The 16,521-nt window shown below is 34.4% G+C and overlaps 1 protein-coding gene across 2 annotated transcripts in view; it reads left to right on the top strand.

The window, feature by feature from the left end:
• The first annotated feature begins 7,527 nt into the window (after nucleotides 1–7,527).
• Nucleotides 7,528–16,521, top strand: part of LOC131061914 (uncharacterized) — a 70,200-nt gene continuing 61,206 nt past the window's right edge. The window contains exons 1-2 of one of the 2 annotated variants that reach the window (XM_057995765.2): nucleotides 7,528–8,744; nucleotides 10,620–11,336. In XM_057995765.2, the coding sequence (XP_057851748.2) occupies nucleotides 7,732–8,744; nucleotides 10,620–11,336 (1,730 nt within the window). In that variant the 5' untranslated portion in view covers nucleotides 7,528–7,731. The remainder of the gene's footprint in view (nucleotides 8,745–10,619; nucleotides 11,337–16,521) is intronic. The other variant, XM_057995766.2, reaches the window with a different exon arrangement.

The following is a 16,521-nucleotide window of genomic DNA, read 5'->3' as shown; positions in this document are numbered from 1 at the left end:
AGGATAGAAGGGCTAGGTAGTAACCAAGAGAATGGAGAGGGAGGGGAAAGAAATAATAAGAGAATGACAGAGATGAAGAGAAATGGAATGAGTCAAGGATAGAAATGGGGTTAAACAAGGAATGAAAGGTAGAGAGTGTGGGATATACCTAGAGAGGGGAGAGAGAATTGAGAGAGATAAGAGAGGGAGAGAGATAGGTCGAGAGTTTGGAAAAAAATAAAGAGAGTGAGATATAGAGCTAACTAATGATAATAGGAGCATGCTGATTACTGAAATTTGAAGTGCTGATTATTGAAATTTGACTAAGTCTGAAATTTTATATGATCCTTTAAAAACTAGAATCTACATTATAACTCCTATAGAGTTGAAACTACTCTCAAACATCCTGACCATATATACATAGAATATAACTTAAAGTATAAGAAAGATAAAAGACAAAGAGAAAAACTTAAGTGTTATATTTTATGTATATAGTCTACTGAAAAAACTAAGGGAATGTTAAATGCATTTCATACAAGTCCATGTTACTAGTCTACTTTTATGTACGTGTTTTTCTTACTAAACATAATGCGTACGTGTTTTTTATTTTCAAAAAGTTGTACGTGTTTTTACTTTATAAAAAAACCTGTACGCGTTTTTGTTATAAAAAACTTGTATGCGTTTTTAATTTAAAGAACCCGTACGTTTTTTGCCTTATACTTAGGCTTGGATAGCAAGGTTGAGGCTTGGGAGCCTTTTTTCCCTCCTTTTTACGTGTTTTCTTCTTCCAATCTAGTTTCTCAACTTCATTGTCACCAGGTTTACACGTTATCAAGCAGGTATTTTTAAAATTGCCATCATAATTTCACCCATCTTCTGAGCTTTCTAACCATATAATTTTTTAAAAATTTGAACAACATTAACATATTAATCTTGAATTTCTTTTACCAGTGTCTCCATAGTTCTCAGAGATATATGTGTACCATTTTTTTAATAACTTTTGATCTACTTATCCAAATTTTTTTAAAAAAGTATATATTATTGTAGTGCACTTGATTCTTTACACTTGAAAAAAAAAATTTGCATTTTCAATTATTTTGGTGCAAGTTATGCTCACGCATGAACAGGTACCTGATTTTCAGCATGTGCCCATTTTGAAAAATCATAAAAAAAAATACTCAACAAAAAATTACAAAAAAATACACAACTTCTAGTGCTCACTTTCAGCTATCTTTCTACCAAAGGATTTGTCAAAACACTAAATCTAACTATAATTTTTTTGATGCGCACGCCAAACACTATGTTATGTTTTTAAGAAAAAATCAGGAATTATTTTTCATGCGCGAAGGATTTGACCCCCTTAATCTTATCCAAATTTTTAAAAAATTAGTAGTTTGGAAACTAGATTCATATTACTACGATCTTTGTTCTTTGGGTATCTTGATATTTTGAGTGGACGAGTCTCAAATTGCTCCTCCAAGTTCAGGTTTAGCTGATTTCAGAAAAAAAATTGTCCACTTATACCTCCCTTTTTGCACACCATCTTGGTGCACTTACCCTAAAATGAAATTTTTTTATAGATGAAAGCTCTTTTGGTCTCAACAAGTCCATTATTTCCTTCGGCAATCTATTTGATTCTACACCTAAATATCTCAATAATTGTCTCACAAATCACACTTCAAATGCCACATTACTTGAATTTGGGCAATGCATGTGCTAAAAGTACCTCCAATATTTTATAGGAAGTGGGACCTTCTTGTCATAAAAAACTCAATTATAGAGCCTTATATTCTCAATATATTTTCCTTCGTTTATAAAAAGATGGCATAATAAGGAATACCATTTAAAGTATAACACTTTTTTATAACTCTGTGTTGCCATAAACTAATTATTAATTCCTTCTGCTATGAAGGAGCTAAAATTAAATTCTTTGTTTAAGTCCACATTTTGTATGTATGCAACTACCATCATCATATATATAGGCATTTGGGCTCTAACATCCACCCCTAGAACTTGATACACGACATTGCTTATATTAATAAAACACTCTTAAAAAAATTCCACACTAAAAGGCATCATCTATATTTAGGTGAATTCTCACTAAGTTTTTGCCTATGCCTCTAATGTTGTGCTTTGGAAACTAGTTAACCTTATAACTAATTTTGTCATTCTGATATCCCTTGGCTAAAGAATTGGAATTAATGATCCCGTTGACAATTTTTAGGTTGAATACCTCTAAAATATAGTCCTTAGTCAATCATCACCAACACATCATCATCATTGACTAGAAAAACCTTAGCATCAACATCATGATCATATATATGTGCTATTACCATACACAAATCCCTTGACATTAGACAAAGAAACATTTGATATTGGAAAAGTAGAAAGGCGGGGACTAACATTTAAAACCATATCCAAAGTTAAGTCATAAACAATCTTTGCATTCATCCAATGTTCTCCTTTAAGAGATTCTCCAAAATGCAAAACAATCCATACACAATTATAAGGATATAAGAGGAAGCTTGATTGCAATAGCTCTGTCTCTAAGACATGAAGGTACACATCCCTCAATCCTTTCTACCTCAACACTCTTCCAATTTCCCATGGAAGCTCAATTCCACTATTACAAATATCTCTTCTGTAGAATTCTCTTCTATGCACTCACAAATCATTACACAATTCAAACTTCAAATTATACATATTAGCTATTTACTCAAGCTGCAAATTTTCTTCCCACATATGACACATTAATCTACACATTTAATCACCTCATTTCTTTTGTTATACAAGTCTTCAAGATACATGGTGTATATCACAGAACCTTGTCGTCAAAAAAGAAAAAAAAAAAAAAAGAGGAACACGACTACATGTTCATCCTATAACACCAAAGTATACCTTGCTATTGATGTAACTATTACACCTCGTTGGGGTGCAAGTGCTAGTATGTTAGTTATTGAACTTCAAATTAAGATCATTAAACTATTTAACCTTATGAATAATCAATGGGAATGGATGTGATATTTTATGAAAACTTAAATTCATTTTGGGTGTGATTCAAGTATATGGTTTTCAGATTAGAAAACTTCACAATTTTTTTCAAGATGAATCCAAATCTATAATATATATTAAATCAATGATATTTGGGAATAGATAATTTAAAAAAATGTTAGTTATGGAACTTCAAATTAAGAGAATTAAAGTTTATAACATTATGAATAATGAAGAATAATAAAAGTAATATCATATGAAAACTTGTTCATTTTGAGTTTGAAAAAAAAATGTTCTCTATTTGTATATGGTCTTGGTATAAGAAAAAATCATAATCTTTTAAAAAATGTTAGTTATTAAAGCCACATCTACAATTAAATATTTTAAAAATATATATATAAGTATGAATTTGCATGCTAGATTTTTTAAAATATAGACATGAATCCACATCTACAACATAGATTAAATCAATCATATTTAAGAATTTTTTTTTTTTTAAATGTTAGTTATTGAACTTCAAATTGTGGAGTAGGGTAAGAAGAAGAAAATAGGAGCCCCTACTTTCTAGATTTTAGATTTAAGTAGGTGGCTTTGGTGTGGGGCTTAAAGTTTCCCTCACCAACTTCCTCAAATTTTGTTTTTGATTAATTAAAAATAGGTTTTAAGGGACCCGAAACCCAGATACATAAGAAAGATATTCAATATAGCAACAAAATACTACAACAACAAAACACGAGCAAAAAGACCAGCAACAAAGGAAAGGACAACAAAAGGCTAGCAAGAAATTGGCCCCAAGCCCAGCGAAAAACAAAATTTAGAAATTCTTCATGGTTTCTTCTGCATCCTGTACCAAAAGCATCGTTGCTTTTGCCGCTTCCCTCAAATCAGTATTTTCCTGAGCAGTCTGGCTATCTTTCATCTTCATTTCCTTCTCCGTCGTAGTCTGTCTGGTTCTGCGCCTAGAGGTCTGGTGGCTTAGGCTGGAAGTAGGAGCATCTTCAATAACCACCAGGTTCTTCTCCTGGTTTTTCTTTTCCAGGTGATTCACCAGCGCGTTCATGTTCTAGGAGGAGACTTTTAGAACCTAGAGGCTATGATCCATAAGGCTTTTCAGGGCTTTCTCATTTCTAGCCATCTGGGCATTGACATTGTCCTTATCCTCCTCCACCTGTTCCTTCAGAATTTTGATGACGTCCTCCAAGTGTATCAGGTCGCCTTTAATCAAGTCTTTCTCCAGCCAGTTTTCAATTTCCATTTCTTCCTCCGCTTCACTATTCTCTATTTCCTCGCGCTACTTCCCAGAATCAGACACGTTGATCAACTTGTTGATCTTAACTTCCAACTCCCTCTGTTTACCCTGCATGCTGGTAATGTTTTCCACCACCCACTTCCTCAAATTTTGTTAACACATTTCATTTATTTATATTTTTTAAATCCCACAAAAAATTAATAATATAATATAACAATAATATGTAATGATATTATATAAATATATTATAAAAAATGAATTAATTGTAGTAGGGTTAGGATTTAATTGGAGCTATAGAGTAATCTTTGAGTTAGGGTTAGGATTAAATTACGATTAAAAGGTTCAATTAAGGTTACAAGAAAAATATTCAAGCTAGGTTTAAGGTTAAGATTAAGGTTAATTTATAATTACACTTTTAATAAGGATAGGGTTAGGGTTCCATTAGGGTTAGAGTTAAGGTTATGTTAGGGTTCAATTAGGGTTAGAGTTAAAGTTAGATTAGGGTTCAATTAGGGTTAGATTTAAGGTTAGTGTTCAATTTGGGTTAGGGTTTAATAATAGTTAAGGTCAAGATTTAATTAAATTTTAAATTAGGGTATAATTAGGGTGAGGGTATTACAACGATGATTGAATTAGATTTATAGCAAATATATTTAATTTAGAGTTAGGGTTAAATTATGGTTAGGGTTACAATTTTAATTAGGGTTGTGGTTTAGGTTCAATTGGCATTAGTGTCTAAATAAGATGAATGTAACATGTTTAATTAGGGTTTCTTTATTTCTAACCCTAACCCTAACCCTAACTTTATCCCCAACAGTAACCGTAATCCTAATCTATCTATAACCCTACCCTCACCTTAATTTTATCTCTAACCCTACCACTAACCCAAACCCTAACTTTAACCCTAACCCAAACCCTATTTCATTTAATGTCTTACATGTTACATTATGAATGCTACTAGAACACATATATTTAGTAATATATACAAAATACATTGATAGACATCCTTCCTAAGCTATTTGAATTTCACCTAAAAAATTGATTGAAAAATACGCTCCTTAAGAGAATATTTAGAATTAGACATAGGGTTTTTATTATGCTTAAATAAGGGTAAAATTATGGTTAGAGTTCAAATAGAGTTAGAATTATAGTTCAATTAGGGTTAGTGTTCAATTAGGGCTATAGTAGAAATCTTTGAATCAGGGTTAGGGTTAAACTAGAGTAAAATATTTGAGTTATCGTTAGGGTCAATGATAGACTAGGGTTTAATTAGCATAAAATATCCGAGTTAGGGTTAAATTAGGGTTATAACTAGAATAAGGGTTTCCAGTAGAATTAGGGTCAAGGTTAGCGCTAGGGTTCAATTAGGGTTATAAGAAAAATATTTGAGTTAGGGTTAAATTATGACCTTAGGGTTTAAATAGGGTTAGGGTTAGGGTTACTATTAGATTATGATTTAAACAGGGTTAACATTAGTGTTCAATTAGGTTTAGATTTCATGTTTTATTAAGGTTGAGGTTAGGGTTAGAATTAAAATTACAAATAGGATTACAGTTAGGGTTAAATTAGCGTTATGATCAACATTAAATTAGGGTTAGCTTACTAAGGTTCAATTGGGGTTAGATTTAATATTAGATAAGGGTTAAGGTTAGGGTTAGAATTAGAATTAGAGATAAGATTAGGTTTAGGTTTCAATAAGGGTTAAGGTTAGGGTTAATATTAGTGTTCCATTTGAATTGTGATTTAATAAGTGTTAAAGTTGGGTTTAATTTAAATTTAGGATTAATGTTCAATTAAGGTTATCAATTGGGTTCAATTATGGTTAGGGTTTAATTAGGATTTGGGTTAGTTAGGTTTCAGTTAAGATTAGGATGTTTATATATATTAATATAGTTTTTATATTAAATATATTAATACAAACATTATATATGTATGTATGTATGTATGTAAAATGTGTGTGTGTGTGTGTGTGTGTGTGTGTGTGTGTGTGTGTGTGTGTGTGTGTGTGTGTACACGCACGCGCGCCCACACACACACATATCAGGTTATTTCCACAAGACATGAGATTAATCTAGCACAACATAGACTAACTCAGATTTTTTATTGTATTTATAATTCAAGTTCGAACTCCTTCCCAATCCTTGTAGCATCAATACACATTTATGGCATTATTTGTCAGGTCCTTGTATTTGAAGATATTGAATTTAACATTATCAATATCTAGGAAAGCTGTGGGAGATTCCATGCATTGAAAAGAAGAATGCATATCTAGATTTGAAACATTAAAATGAATCTAGATATGCAAAACCATTTTAAGGCCTAGGAGAATGTGTATCTCAACAAATGGAAATAGCTATCTAGCCCCTAGGGTGCACCAATGTATAAGTTATGGTGTATGAGGGTATTGATGCATCCTAGGGGTTGGATAGCCATTTCCTCAACAAACTCTATCAAGATATTTATTGAAGAAGTTGAGAAATACAACTTCAAAGATCCCAAGAACACCTGCAAGCAAAATACCTGTCACAAGAGAATAATGGAGACAAAAAGCAATAATGACTCTAAAGAAGAAGATTATCATTCAGAGAGGGAATCAATAAAGAAATACAATACAATCCTTATAAAAAGACATTATGCAACCCTAAAGTTGTGCAACCCTAAAGGGATAAAGTGTATTTAATAATTAATACCTACAATATTATTAAATGCCTAAGTTTAGCTTAAGTGTAGAGTATAATAGACTAATAATTAAATAAATAATTATTAGCTAATACATGATAACTCTAACATTTATAAATATGACTAATCAAAATACTACATTGGTAAATTGGAAACTATTTTTTTGATTATTTACACAATTTATATGAGTTGACTTAAGAAAATGTGTATCCTAACAAACAAATGATATTTATAAATATTGCTAATCTACATATATTAAGAAAGTAGAAAAAAAGACATACCAAGAAAGAATAAATGTTGGATTTCACCATCCACAAAAATAAATATAAACTTACCAAATTAATGTGTGATTGTACATTTATCCTAGAATTATAAACTTGTTCTCCTACAAAATACAAATCCTACATAAATTTCAAAACACCTTATTTATTCATTAAAAAACATGTTTTTTAAGGAAAAACATCTAAATCTTCAACAAAAACAAAATCTTTGATCCCAACTAAATACTATCCTTCTCCATATTTAACAACGTCACTTTACCTGTAAATTATTGAAATATTCAAATCCTAAATCATGGTAACACTATAAATTACTTGCCTAGAGAACTACATATTACATGTAAATTATTCAAATATTCAAATCTGATCCGTCAGTAAATCAAGAATGTGGAGAATTCGGAAAACGATCCTGTCTTCCTTAACTAGAAAACTATAAATTCTTTTTTTATGATTTGACTCTACCAAACCTGTTGATTTGTGTTGCAAGAGCTCAAGGTTCGAAACGCAGTGTTCTCCTCAATTGAAAATTCTGTGCAGCCGTCTTTTCATGTAATCATGGAGGAATTGGTGAATGCCTGGTTATCTCAAAATAATCACGATTTTCTAATGGTTAGTGAGTTTTCTCACGATTGCCTGCAAATGCACATCCACGGCAAGCCCGTGCAACTCATAGTACCTTCTGCATTTCACTCCCAAACTACAAAAAATAATAACTCAGACGAAGTTTTCATGGTGTTCCGTGTAGATGATGAATCAGACCACGAGTTCGATTCTGCTCTGATTCTATTAAACGAAAAGCTCGAGCGCGTCAAGATTTCCCCCAATTGTCTCACCACTGTTCTCGACCGCATTGCCAGCTCTTTCATCAATTTCAAATCCTGCAAGAAAAAGGCTAAAATTTCTCAAAATAGTGATTTTTTCGTTGGAGTTTCGGACGACAAACAGTTAATTGAAAGCGGGATTATTTACAAGCTTGCAAGGGAAGCTCAAACGATTTGTGAAGTAGCTCGAAATAATGCTGGCTTGGATTATTTGAATTTGGAGGGAAAGCCGAAATCTGGAGATCAAGTTCTTTTCTGGTGTGATGTTAGTGCAGACCCAGCTTCTTGCACTGTTCAGCTGGAAATGGAGCTCGTTGGAATAATAGGGTACTTCCACTGGGCCGAAGCCCTAGGGTTTAGCTGTGAAAATCCTCTGAAAATTAACCTTTTTTTTGGTAAAGAGTTTTGGAATAAGGATAAAATATCGCCTGAAGTTTTCAGGGTGAGTTGTTCAAGCCAAAACCAGAAAATAGTTGGAGCATGTGACGACCGAAAGTTGAAGGAAGACAATAATAGTATGGAGAATTTATATGGGCCCGAGGTGTTGGTGCCTGAATTGATAATGCTTTTCTTTGCAACTGGAGATAATGTTGGGAAGTTGACTGTAAAGGATTCTGTGAATCAGTTTGTTCAGCTTTTGATATTCGTAGGAATGCGCCTTAGCTTGCTGCCAAGCTGGTGCGTTATTTGCAAGAAAGAGTTGCCATTTTTTCCTTCTCGGTTGTGCACTTGTAATGGTCTTTCTTGGTACATCCTTTTTAACCCTCTCAATTTCATATTTCAATTATACATTTATTTTTAACGTCCATTTAGATAGGGTAAACTCTTTTGCTGGTAAGCAGAGGTTACGGATTTGGGCTTTTGAGGTCCACGGTAGGGGGAAGTTTTTTTCAGCAGCGGATACCCCACTCTTACAGGTGGTTGGAGAAATCCCTGGGTAGGGGTGACAATATATGGTGGCTTCTGGGAGAGTCTCCCCGGTGGCAGGGTCCTAACTCAGATCATTAATGAATGGCTGCAATTAGTTGAACTCAGAGCTGTCATCAGCTCCAAAAAAATAAATTAAAATGTAGATCTTACTAGAAGGGTTTCCCTACCCGATTTTGGGTAGATTCAAAGACTCGCTCAAGAAGTAAAGGTAACCGTAAAGGCAAAGATGGTTTTTTAGGTTACGAGGAAGCAGGAAATTAATTTGGTTTCTGAGAGTCCCTTGTAGAATCCCACTAGGGTATTATTATCTAGCATACTTATTTTTAAATTTTGTACCCCGGGTTTTTGACCTCTTGTTCAAGTTCAAATCAAAATCTATCAATTCACTTACACCTAGAGATCAGTGGTTCCATGGAGTGGACTGCATGATTTTATCAGCAGCTTCTTCTTAGATTGCAGATAGCCATCCTGTGGAGCTTGAAATTTGCAGCTCTAGTTTCTACATTACAGTTTTTCCAGAGACTTGCATCTAAGTCTACCGGTTATAAAATAACAAATAAAATTGCTACTTGAAATTGCCAAGTGGCATAAATGCTTTATGAATTAGCTGAGCTGGTTGCTGCAAACACTCAATTCCATTTTCTAGATATCGCTTTCTTGTAAATATATTTAATTTCAAAATTTCATGTAAATACCCACACCATTGAAAGAAGTGCAGTAGCCTCTTCCATGGGAGATTCAAAGGTCTGGAATGGAATATCTACCAAATTTTGTAGAGTTTCACCAGCCCCTATAGCATCTCTATATCTATTCTGCCAAAACTTTTACAGCCTTGCAGTAACCCCAAACATATAACCAAGCGAGAACCCTGGTGGATCATTTTATCTTGCTATCTAATTCATCACAGAACCTTTGTTGCATGAATTTTAAGGCTACTCATGCTTTGAATTGACATTCTCCATTTCCCTGGGTTCTTGGGTTAGAAATAGTTGAATTTTTTAAAGACTACTTTAACACTCATCTCCCATTATCCAGACTTCTTAAAGCTCATGCCTACTCAGATCAGACAAAACCTTCTTTCACATTTGTGCATACTGAGACTACGGGGCTTTATTACTTCTGCGATTATGCCTACTCATGCTTTGAATCGAGATTCTCCATTGCCCTGGGTTCTTGGGTTAGAAATTATTGAATTTTTTAAGGATTACTTTAACACTCATCTCCTATTATCTAGACTTCTTAAAGCTCATGCCTACTCAGATCAGACAAAACCTCCTTTCAGATATGTGCATACTGAGACTACTGGGCTTTATTCCTTCTGCGATTATTTGTGATTTCCAGGTCAGCAAGATTGCCTGGCTCCTGCCAAATATTACATTTCTGGCACAGGAGAATTTATAAACATCCAAGCTTTGAACTTGGTGTTCTAGTAGGTGTGTATTAGTATTTGATGGCTGAGTCTCACTAGCTCGAAAACTAAAAGGAGTTTTGAAAAATTTCATTTAATAGAATTTAATTGTTTTTGTCCTGCTGAGATGTGGGGTGATTTACCATAGATGGTAGTTGGAAATTGATTTTGGATTTGGAAAGCTGTATTTCATTTATATAAGTTGTTCTGTTGTTACCTTAATACTGCAGTGCTTCCAGTCTGGTGATGAGATGCTGACATCTATTTCTTTATGCTTTTATCAGTCTATATCAATTTCAAGAGTTGGGTCTTGGAAAAACAGTGCTACAAGAAGTTCAGAATTCATCCGAGCTGGTTGATTTTGAGATATCCCTTGTTCTGGCTGCATCAAAATCCACTGCAGATGTGTTTGAACCTTTACAAGCCTTTTTTCCCGAGAATGAGGGAATGTTTGGCAAACCTCAGATCTCTAGAGATGCTTCTGGCAATAAAGAGCAAGGTAATTCTGGAAATTCGCAGAATGAACATATTTTACAAAGTGGGTTGGAATATCTGATCGATAATGATGGTAAGAAGAAAGTGTTGACTAGAAACGAGAAGATCAAATTTCTGCAGAATATTGTAAAAACATTTCCTCCCACTGCAGAGATGAAAAAATGTGCTGATGAATGCAAACTAAGGTTGAAGTTGGAAGATTCTTGGTTACAAGTTCTTGGTAAAGACAACCATAATGGTGATCAGCAGCTCTTGAAGAAAGATTTTGTAGAAAGGATATCCTTTCCATACGATATCCTAAGATTTATATTATATACTAGTAGAGTTAAGCTGCATCTGCTTGAACGTGATGCCATGCTTCCAATTCCTAATTCACTATTCCAGTTAGCAGTTCTACATGATTCCGTGGAAGAAGGTGACATATTTCACAATTGCCATGGTCCAGAAAGTCGATCATTCTTTGCATTTCATGGAAGTTCTGTAGAGAATTTATATACAGTTCTGAGGTATTTTTCTTCCTCAGCCTCCGTTTTCCTTTATGTCATTGTATTTGTTGGGTGTTCAAATATAATTTAACCGATCAGATTCTGGTTTGAGCTGGATTTTGTTCTCAATATTTATGTTTGAGGAGATACATTGGAACTGAACATGAAACCATGAAATCGGTTTTCTTTAAGCATTATTGTATGCTTTTGTTTTATATTTATTTCTGCTCCCACCTCTTCTACTTCCCTCCTCAATCCTCTATCCCTTTAAATATTCAAAAACTGGTCTTTTCTTGAATCTAAAAACAGAAGAAAATAAAGCTGAATAGCTACCCCATGGTATTATTAGGAGACAGAGATGAAACTCATATAGAGGGTACATAATAATGAAAATCCCTAGTAATATTTTTCCTAAAGTGAAGGTGGCTGCTGGTGCATTGCTATTTATCTTCAATTTATTGCATCTTTTACTTTGTTGTGATCCACCTATTTGAGATCAAACCCTGTTTCACTTGATCAATAGTCTTTCGCAATGTTCCTCATTAATTTTTTTTTCTAATATTGGGATAAAAGTTTACAAAACTAGTATGTGTCCAATGGAGACTTGCATGTTGGAGCACAAAACCAAATTATCATATATCAAACATCATTTACCAACTACTGTCTAGACTCTAAACCATCCTTCTGGGGTCAGCTCCAGGACTAAGCCATATCAAGGGGTTCACAAAATTTGATACAGTGTGTTTCATATGGTTCTGCTAACAGACTTAAGAAAAAGAGATGTCACTTGGGCTGGAAGAGTCTTCATCATAAGTGATACCTCAATGTTCTTCATCTCTGGTCACAGTCTCACCATCTTTCCCATGAACGATTCTGCTAACTTCATTTACATCACAGCAGCAAAAATCTTTTGGGGGAAGTTGTAATGTCCTCGAACTGGTTTTCCATGCAATACTTAAGTCAATCATCCAGTTAAAACAATGAAAAAGTGACTAAGTCCTTGTTTGTTGGTCTTTCACTGAGGTTTCAAAACCTCTATTGGAAGCCAACAAAGTTTTCACATCCTTCTCAGAGTCCAACGAAGGTTTTCAAACCTTTTCATTTTGCCTATATTTTGGCTAATTTTTAAGTGTCGTCGATATTTTAGGGAGGTTTTGAATCCTTAGTTGAGGCCGACAGGGTTTCACAACCTTGTTGGGGCCTAACTTCTTTGTTCCTAAAAGGAAAAAATTGTTAAGTCTTTTGTGTCAGTGATAGGGGGACGTTTCAAAACATGTGTCCGACATTGATAAGGTTCTCACAATCTTGTCAGTGCTGGACATTGTTTCTCAAACTTTTTTGTTTTTTGGCCAAAAGTGTAAAGTATTGAAAGTTTTCGACATTTGGATGTGGTTTGGGAACTTGTGTTGGCTGTCAACAAGGTCCTCTTAACCTTGTTGACCCTTGACATATTTCTTGTTACTTCTCCAAATCTTGAGTGAACCAGCTGAATAATGTGTTCATCATTTTTTTGGAGGTTTTCGCAACCTTTTCGGGCTTTGACATGGTTCTTTGAACCTCTTTGAAGATCAATGAGAATTTAAAAGCTTTTCTTGAAGGCAATTTGATGGTATGTGTTGCTTTTTTGGCAATTTTTGTTGGTTTGAGAATTGGTGTTGGCTCTCAACATGGTCTTCACAACCTTGTTGGGGCTCAACAGGCTCTTTGTAACCTCGGTGAAGTGCAAGTGGAATAGCTTAGTGTTTTGTGTGTTGGACTTTTTAAAGTAGTTCTATAACCACAAACAAGAGTTGACGAGGTTCCAAGAACCTGTCTATCCTTCGACAAGAGGCTAAATAAAGATGTTCTATGCGATGAAGTTTTATGGTGGTTCCAAAACCATCCATGGTTACAAATATAGGTTTGTGAGCTGACACAAAGTGTTCACATGAGAAGGGAAAAGCCAAGAAGCAAAGAAGGAACTTGTAGTGATTGTTGGGGATTTGTTTCAAGTTATGAACCATATGCATGGTGCCAATATGCTCTTACCGCACCTAGGAGATCAAGAAGGAGCTCACAATAAGGAAGAAGGGCACTTGAATCATTTTATAGGCATTTTACTCACCCACCTACTTGCAAATGTAGTGGTGTTGGGTGTCTTTACTCATCCACCTACTTGCAATGTTCACCCACCTATTCTCCCTCATTTTTCGATTGCCATTAATGACTAGAGGTGACACTTGTAATTGGAGGGTGGATGCCTATGCTCCAAAAGTACATTAGGACATGATTGGGCCTGATCTTGGTAAAGAAAAATGATGAAATCCTTGACATTCAGACATGGCCACCATTTGCATTTGCAAGAAATTGTAGATTTTTAGGGCCCTTGTGCAAGTGTGCACATTTCCCCTTTTTCTAGGCGACCTACAAAAGGGTATACATAGATTTATTTCCATTGTACAAGGCATGGGAAATTAGTTGGAGAAGAATAGAGAACCAAATTTTGTTTAGACAGCTAGGGTTCTTGTTTCCAAAAAGGGAGAGGATGCTATTTTGTATTTGATAAATTAGGTTTGTCCCAAACTTGTAATGGAGTCACTGTAATCCTTGAAAAATGATTTCTAAAGTGTAGAATCAATATTGAGTGAATGTCTCCATCAATATCGTGTTCATTTCCATATATATGTATATATGATTGGTTTGAAAACTAGAAGGCTGTAAAAATTCTTCAAAGATTTTGCATAGTGTTTGTTCCAGTGTTACAAGATTCAGACTCGTCTTGGACTCAACAATTTGATTTTTGACTTGGACTTAGACTCAACGTAGACTCCACAAATAAAAAAGCCCATGAAATTCAGAGATTTTTAAGGATTTAAAATTTGTTTCATGCACCCTTTAATAAATAAACCTTAAAGACATAGTAACCTCATCAATTAGAGGCTACTTTGATTACATACACAAGTATACATTGATCACATAAGTATAAACACAAATTTTAGTTGAAGGAAATAATACATTTATAAATCAACATTAGAGACGGATGGTGCATCTTGCTCCTCGTCCTTTGCATCGCTAAGTGCAACATCTAGTGCTGTCGGTCTAGGCTGAGCTGCTGGTCTCACACCACTCCGAGTTGATTGCATGTAGATTGGTACTGTGATGGGGACACCCTGTACTTGACCAAACTGTCACATCACTAGATCATAATAAATGGAACAATAATGTAGTCATGGCAACGCTCAAGAAGTCGGTCCCGTTGCATCCTCGCTAACTATCTAATTTGTCTTGACCACTACATCATATGCCTATAGGGTCTCCATGTTATGTCTGTGGACTCTAGGCAATGAAAGATAACTCTACAATACTAGTCTCCTCTTTGCCATGGCCTTCGACATGGGTATGCATGTGCTCATGGCTCATAAGGTGTGATATCAACAAGAAATCCCACTGGCCTACTGCATGGTATGTGCTCAAACACCCATATTTGGAGAAATGTGCATTGTTGGCAGCAACAATGCAGGAAAACTGAGAGGGGGGGGGGGTGAATCAGTTTTCACCAAACTCAAACAAATTAACCTCAACTTTAGATCTGATTAGGAACAACAGTAGCAAAGATAAACACCACATCAACAACACACATAACACATGGATTTTGACGTGGAAAACCCGGTCAAGGGAAAAACCACGGTGGGAACCTACCCATAATATGATGATACTCTGCAGTAGTATGTGTAAATATTACAATGGGCAATGCACATGCATTCAGGCACACTGCCTAGAGCTCAAAAACAACAAAGGGCAACAACCTTGGGAAGGCTCACTACCTTACAAAGATCAAACAACAATCCGGATTACATGAACTTAAACAATAGCATCTCCAAATGCCTGATCACAGTTCCGGTTAAGCACACTGTCTGCACAACAACACTTTTCTGCTCTTCTCCACTACCGAAAGATAAATTCGCTTGTTCGCACATACAATACTCTTACAGATCATAGGCACAACCGCAGACACACATCTTACATGACTACAACACTTATACAAATCATCAACCTGAACCTTAAGGTTGTCTCAACACATAAGACCTAATTACAAAATTACATCACATGATAGATAAATCCATAACCGGACCAATACAATGTCGGCAAGGACGTAGCATGGACCCAAATCAAATCCTCGAACACGCAACACCACTAGATAATTTGCCAAGATTATCCGCAATACGCTAAAGTTTAAACCACCAAATATGTCGCATAACACGAAGAATACCACCTGACCATTAAAATCTTCAATAACACGCACCACGATCAAAGCGGACCACCAAAACATATAGAACATGATCAGAGAACATCAACAAGCAACATGAATTCCATCGCAATAACCATAACAACTCGGATAACAAGAATCATCATTATTTCATCACCAGAGCTCAAGAACACCAACTGACAAACTGACCTATAAATATAAATATAAATATCTATCTATAAATATCTATATATCTATAATAATGGTCACCATGCAAGAAATTTCGGGTTTTAGAAATGAAACAACAAGTTTTCAAAATGTTCATATTTTTGCCTCTAAGGCAAATTTCGGGTTTTAGAAAAGGAAATACAAGTTAAATTACTTGTAATAGGGAAATAGAATTCCCTTTACAAATGATTTTACTTAAAACATGTAAAGGGATTTTAAAATCCCATTTACAAGTTCTATTTAAAAATAAAAATAACTTTAAGTCATAAAAACATGTAAAGGGGTTTTATAAACCCATTTACAAGTTTTACAAAACACTTAATCAAGTTAGTTTAAGTCATTAGATATTTATATTTATAGGTGACCATTATTATAGATATATAGATATTTATAGATATCTATATATAGATATTTATTGCAAAGGCATGGGAGAAATTTCGGGTTTTAGAAATGAAACAACAAGTTTTCAAAATGTTCATATTTTTGCCTCTAAGGCAAATTTCGGGTTTTAGAAAAGGAAATACAAGTTAAATTACTTGTAATAGGGAAATAGAATTCCCTTTACAAATGATTTTACTTAAAACATGTAAAGGGATTTTAAAATCCCATTTACAAGTTATATTTAAAAATAAAAATAACTTTAAGTCATAAAAACATGTAAAGGGGTTTTAAAAACCCACTTACAAGTTTTACAAAACACTTAAAGTCATTCTACTAGTAAAAGGGGGTTTTAAAACCCTTTTTACCAGTTTC

This window comes from Cryptomeria japonica, chromosome 9, assembly GCF_030272615.1.
Source record: "Cryptomeria japonica chromosome 9, Sugi_1.0, whole genome shotgun sequence".
In the NCBI taxonomy this organism is placed as follows: domain Eukaryota; kingdom Viridiplantae; phylum Streptophyta; class Pinopsida; order Cupressales; family Cupressaceae; genus Cryptomeria; species Cryptomeria japonica.
This window is presented reverse-complemented; position numbering and strand designations above follow the sequence as displayed.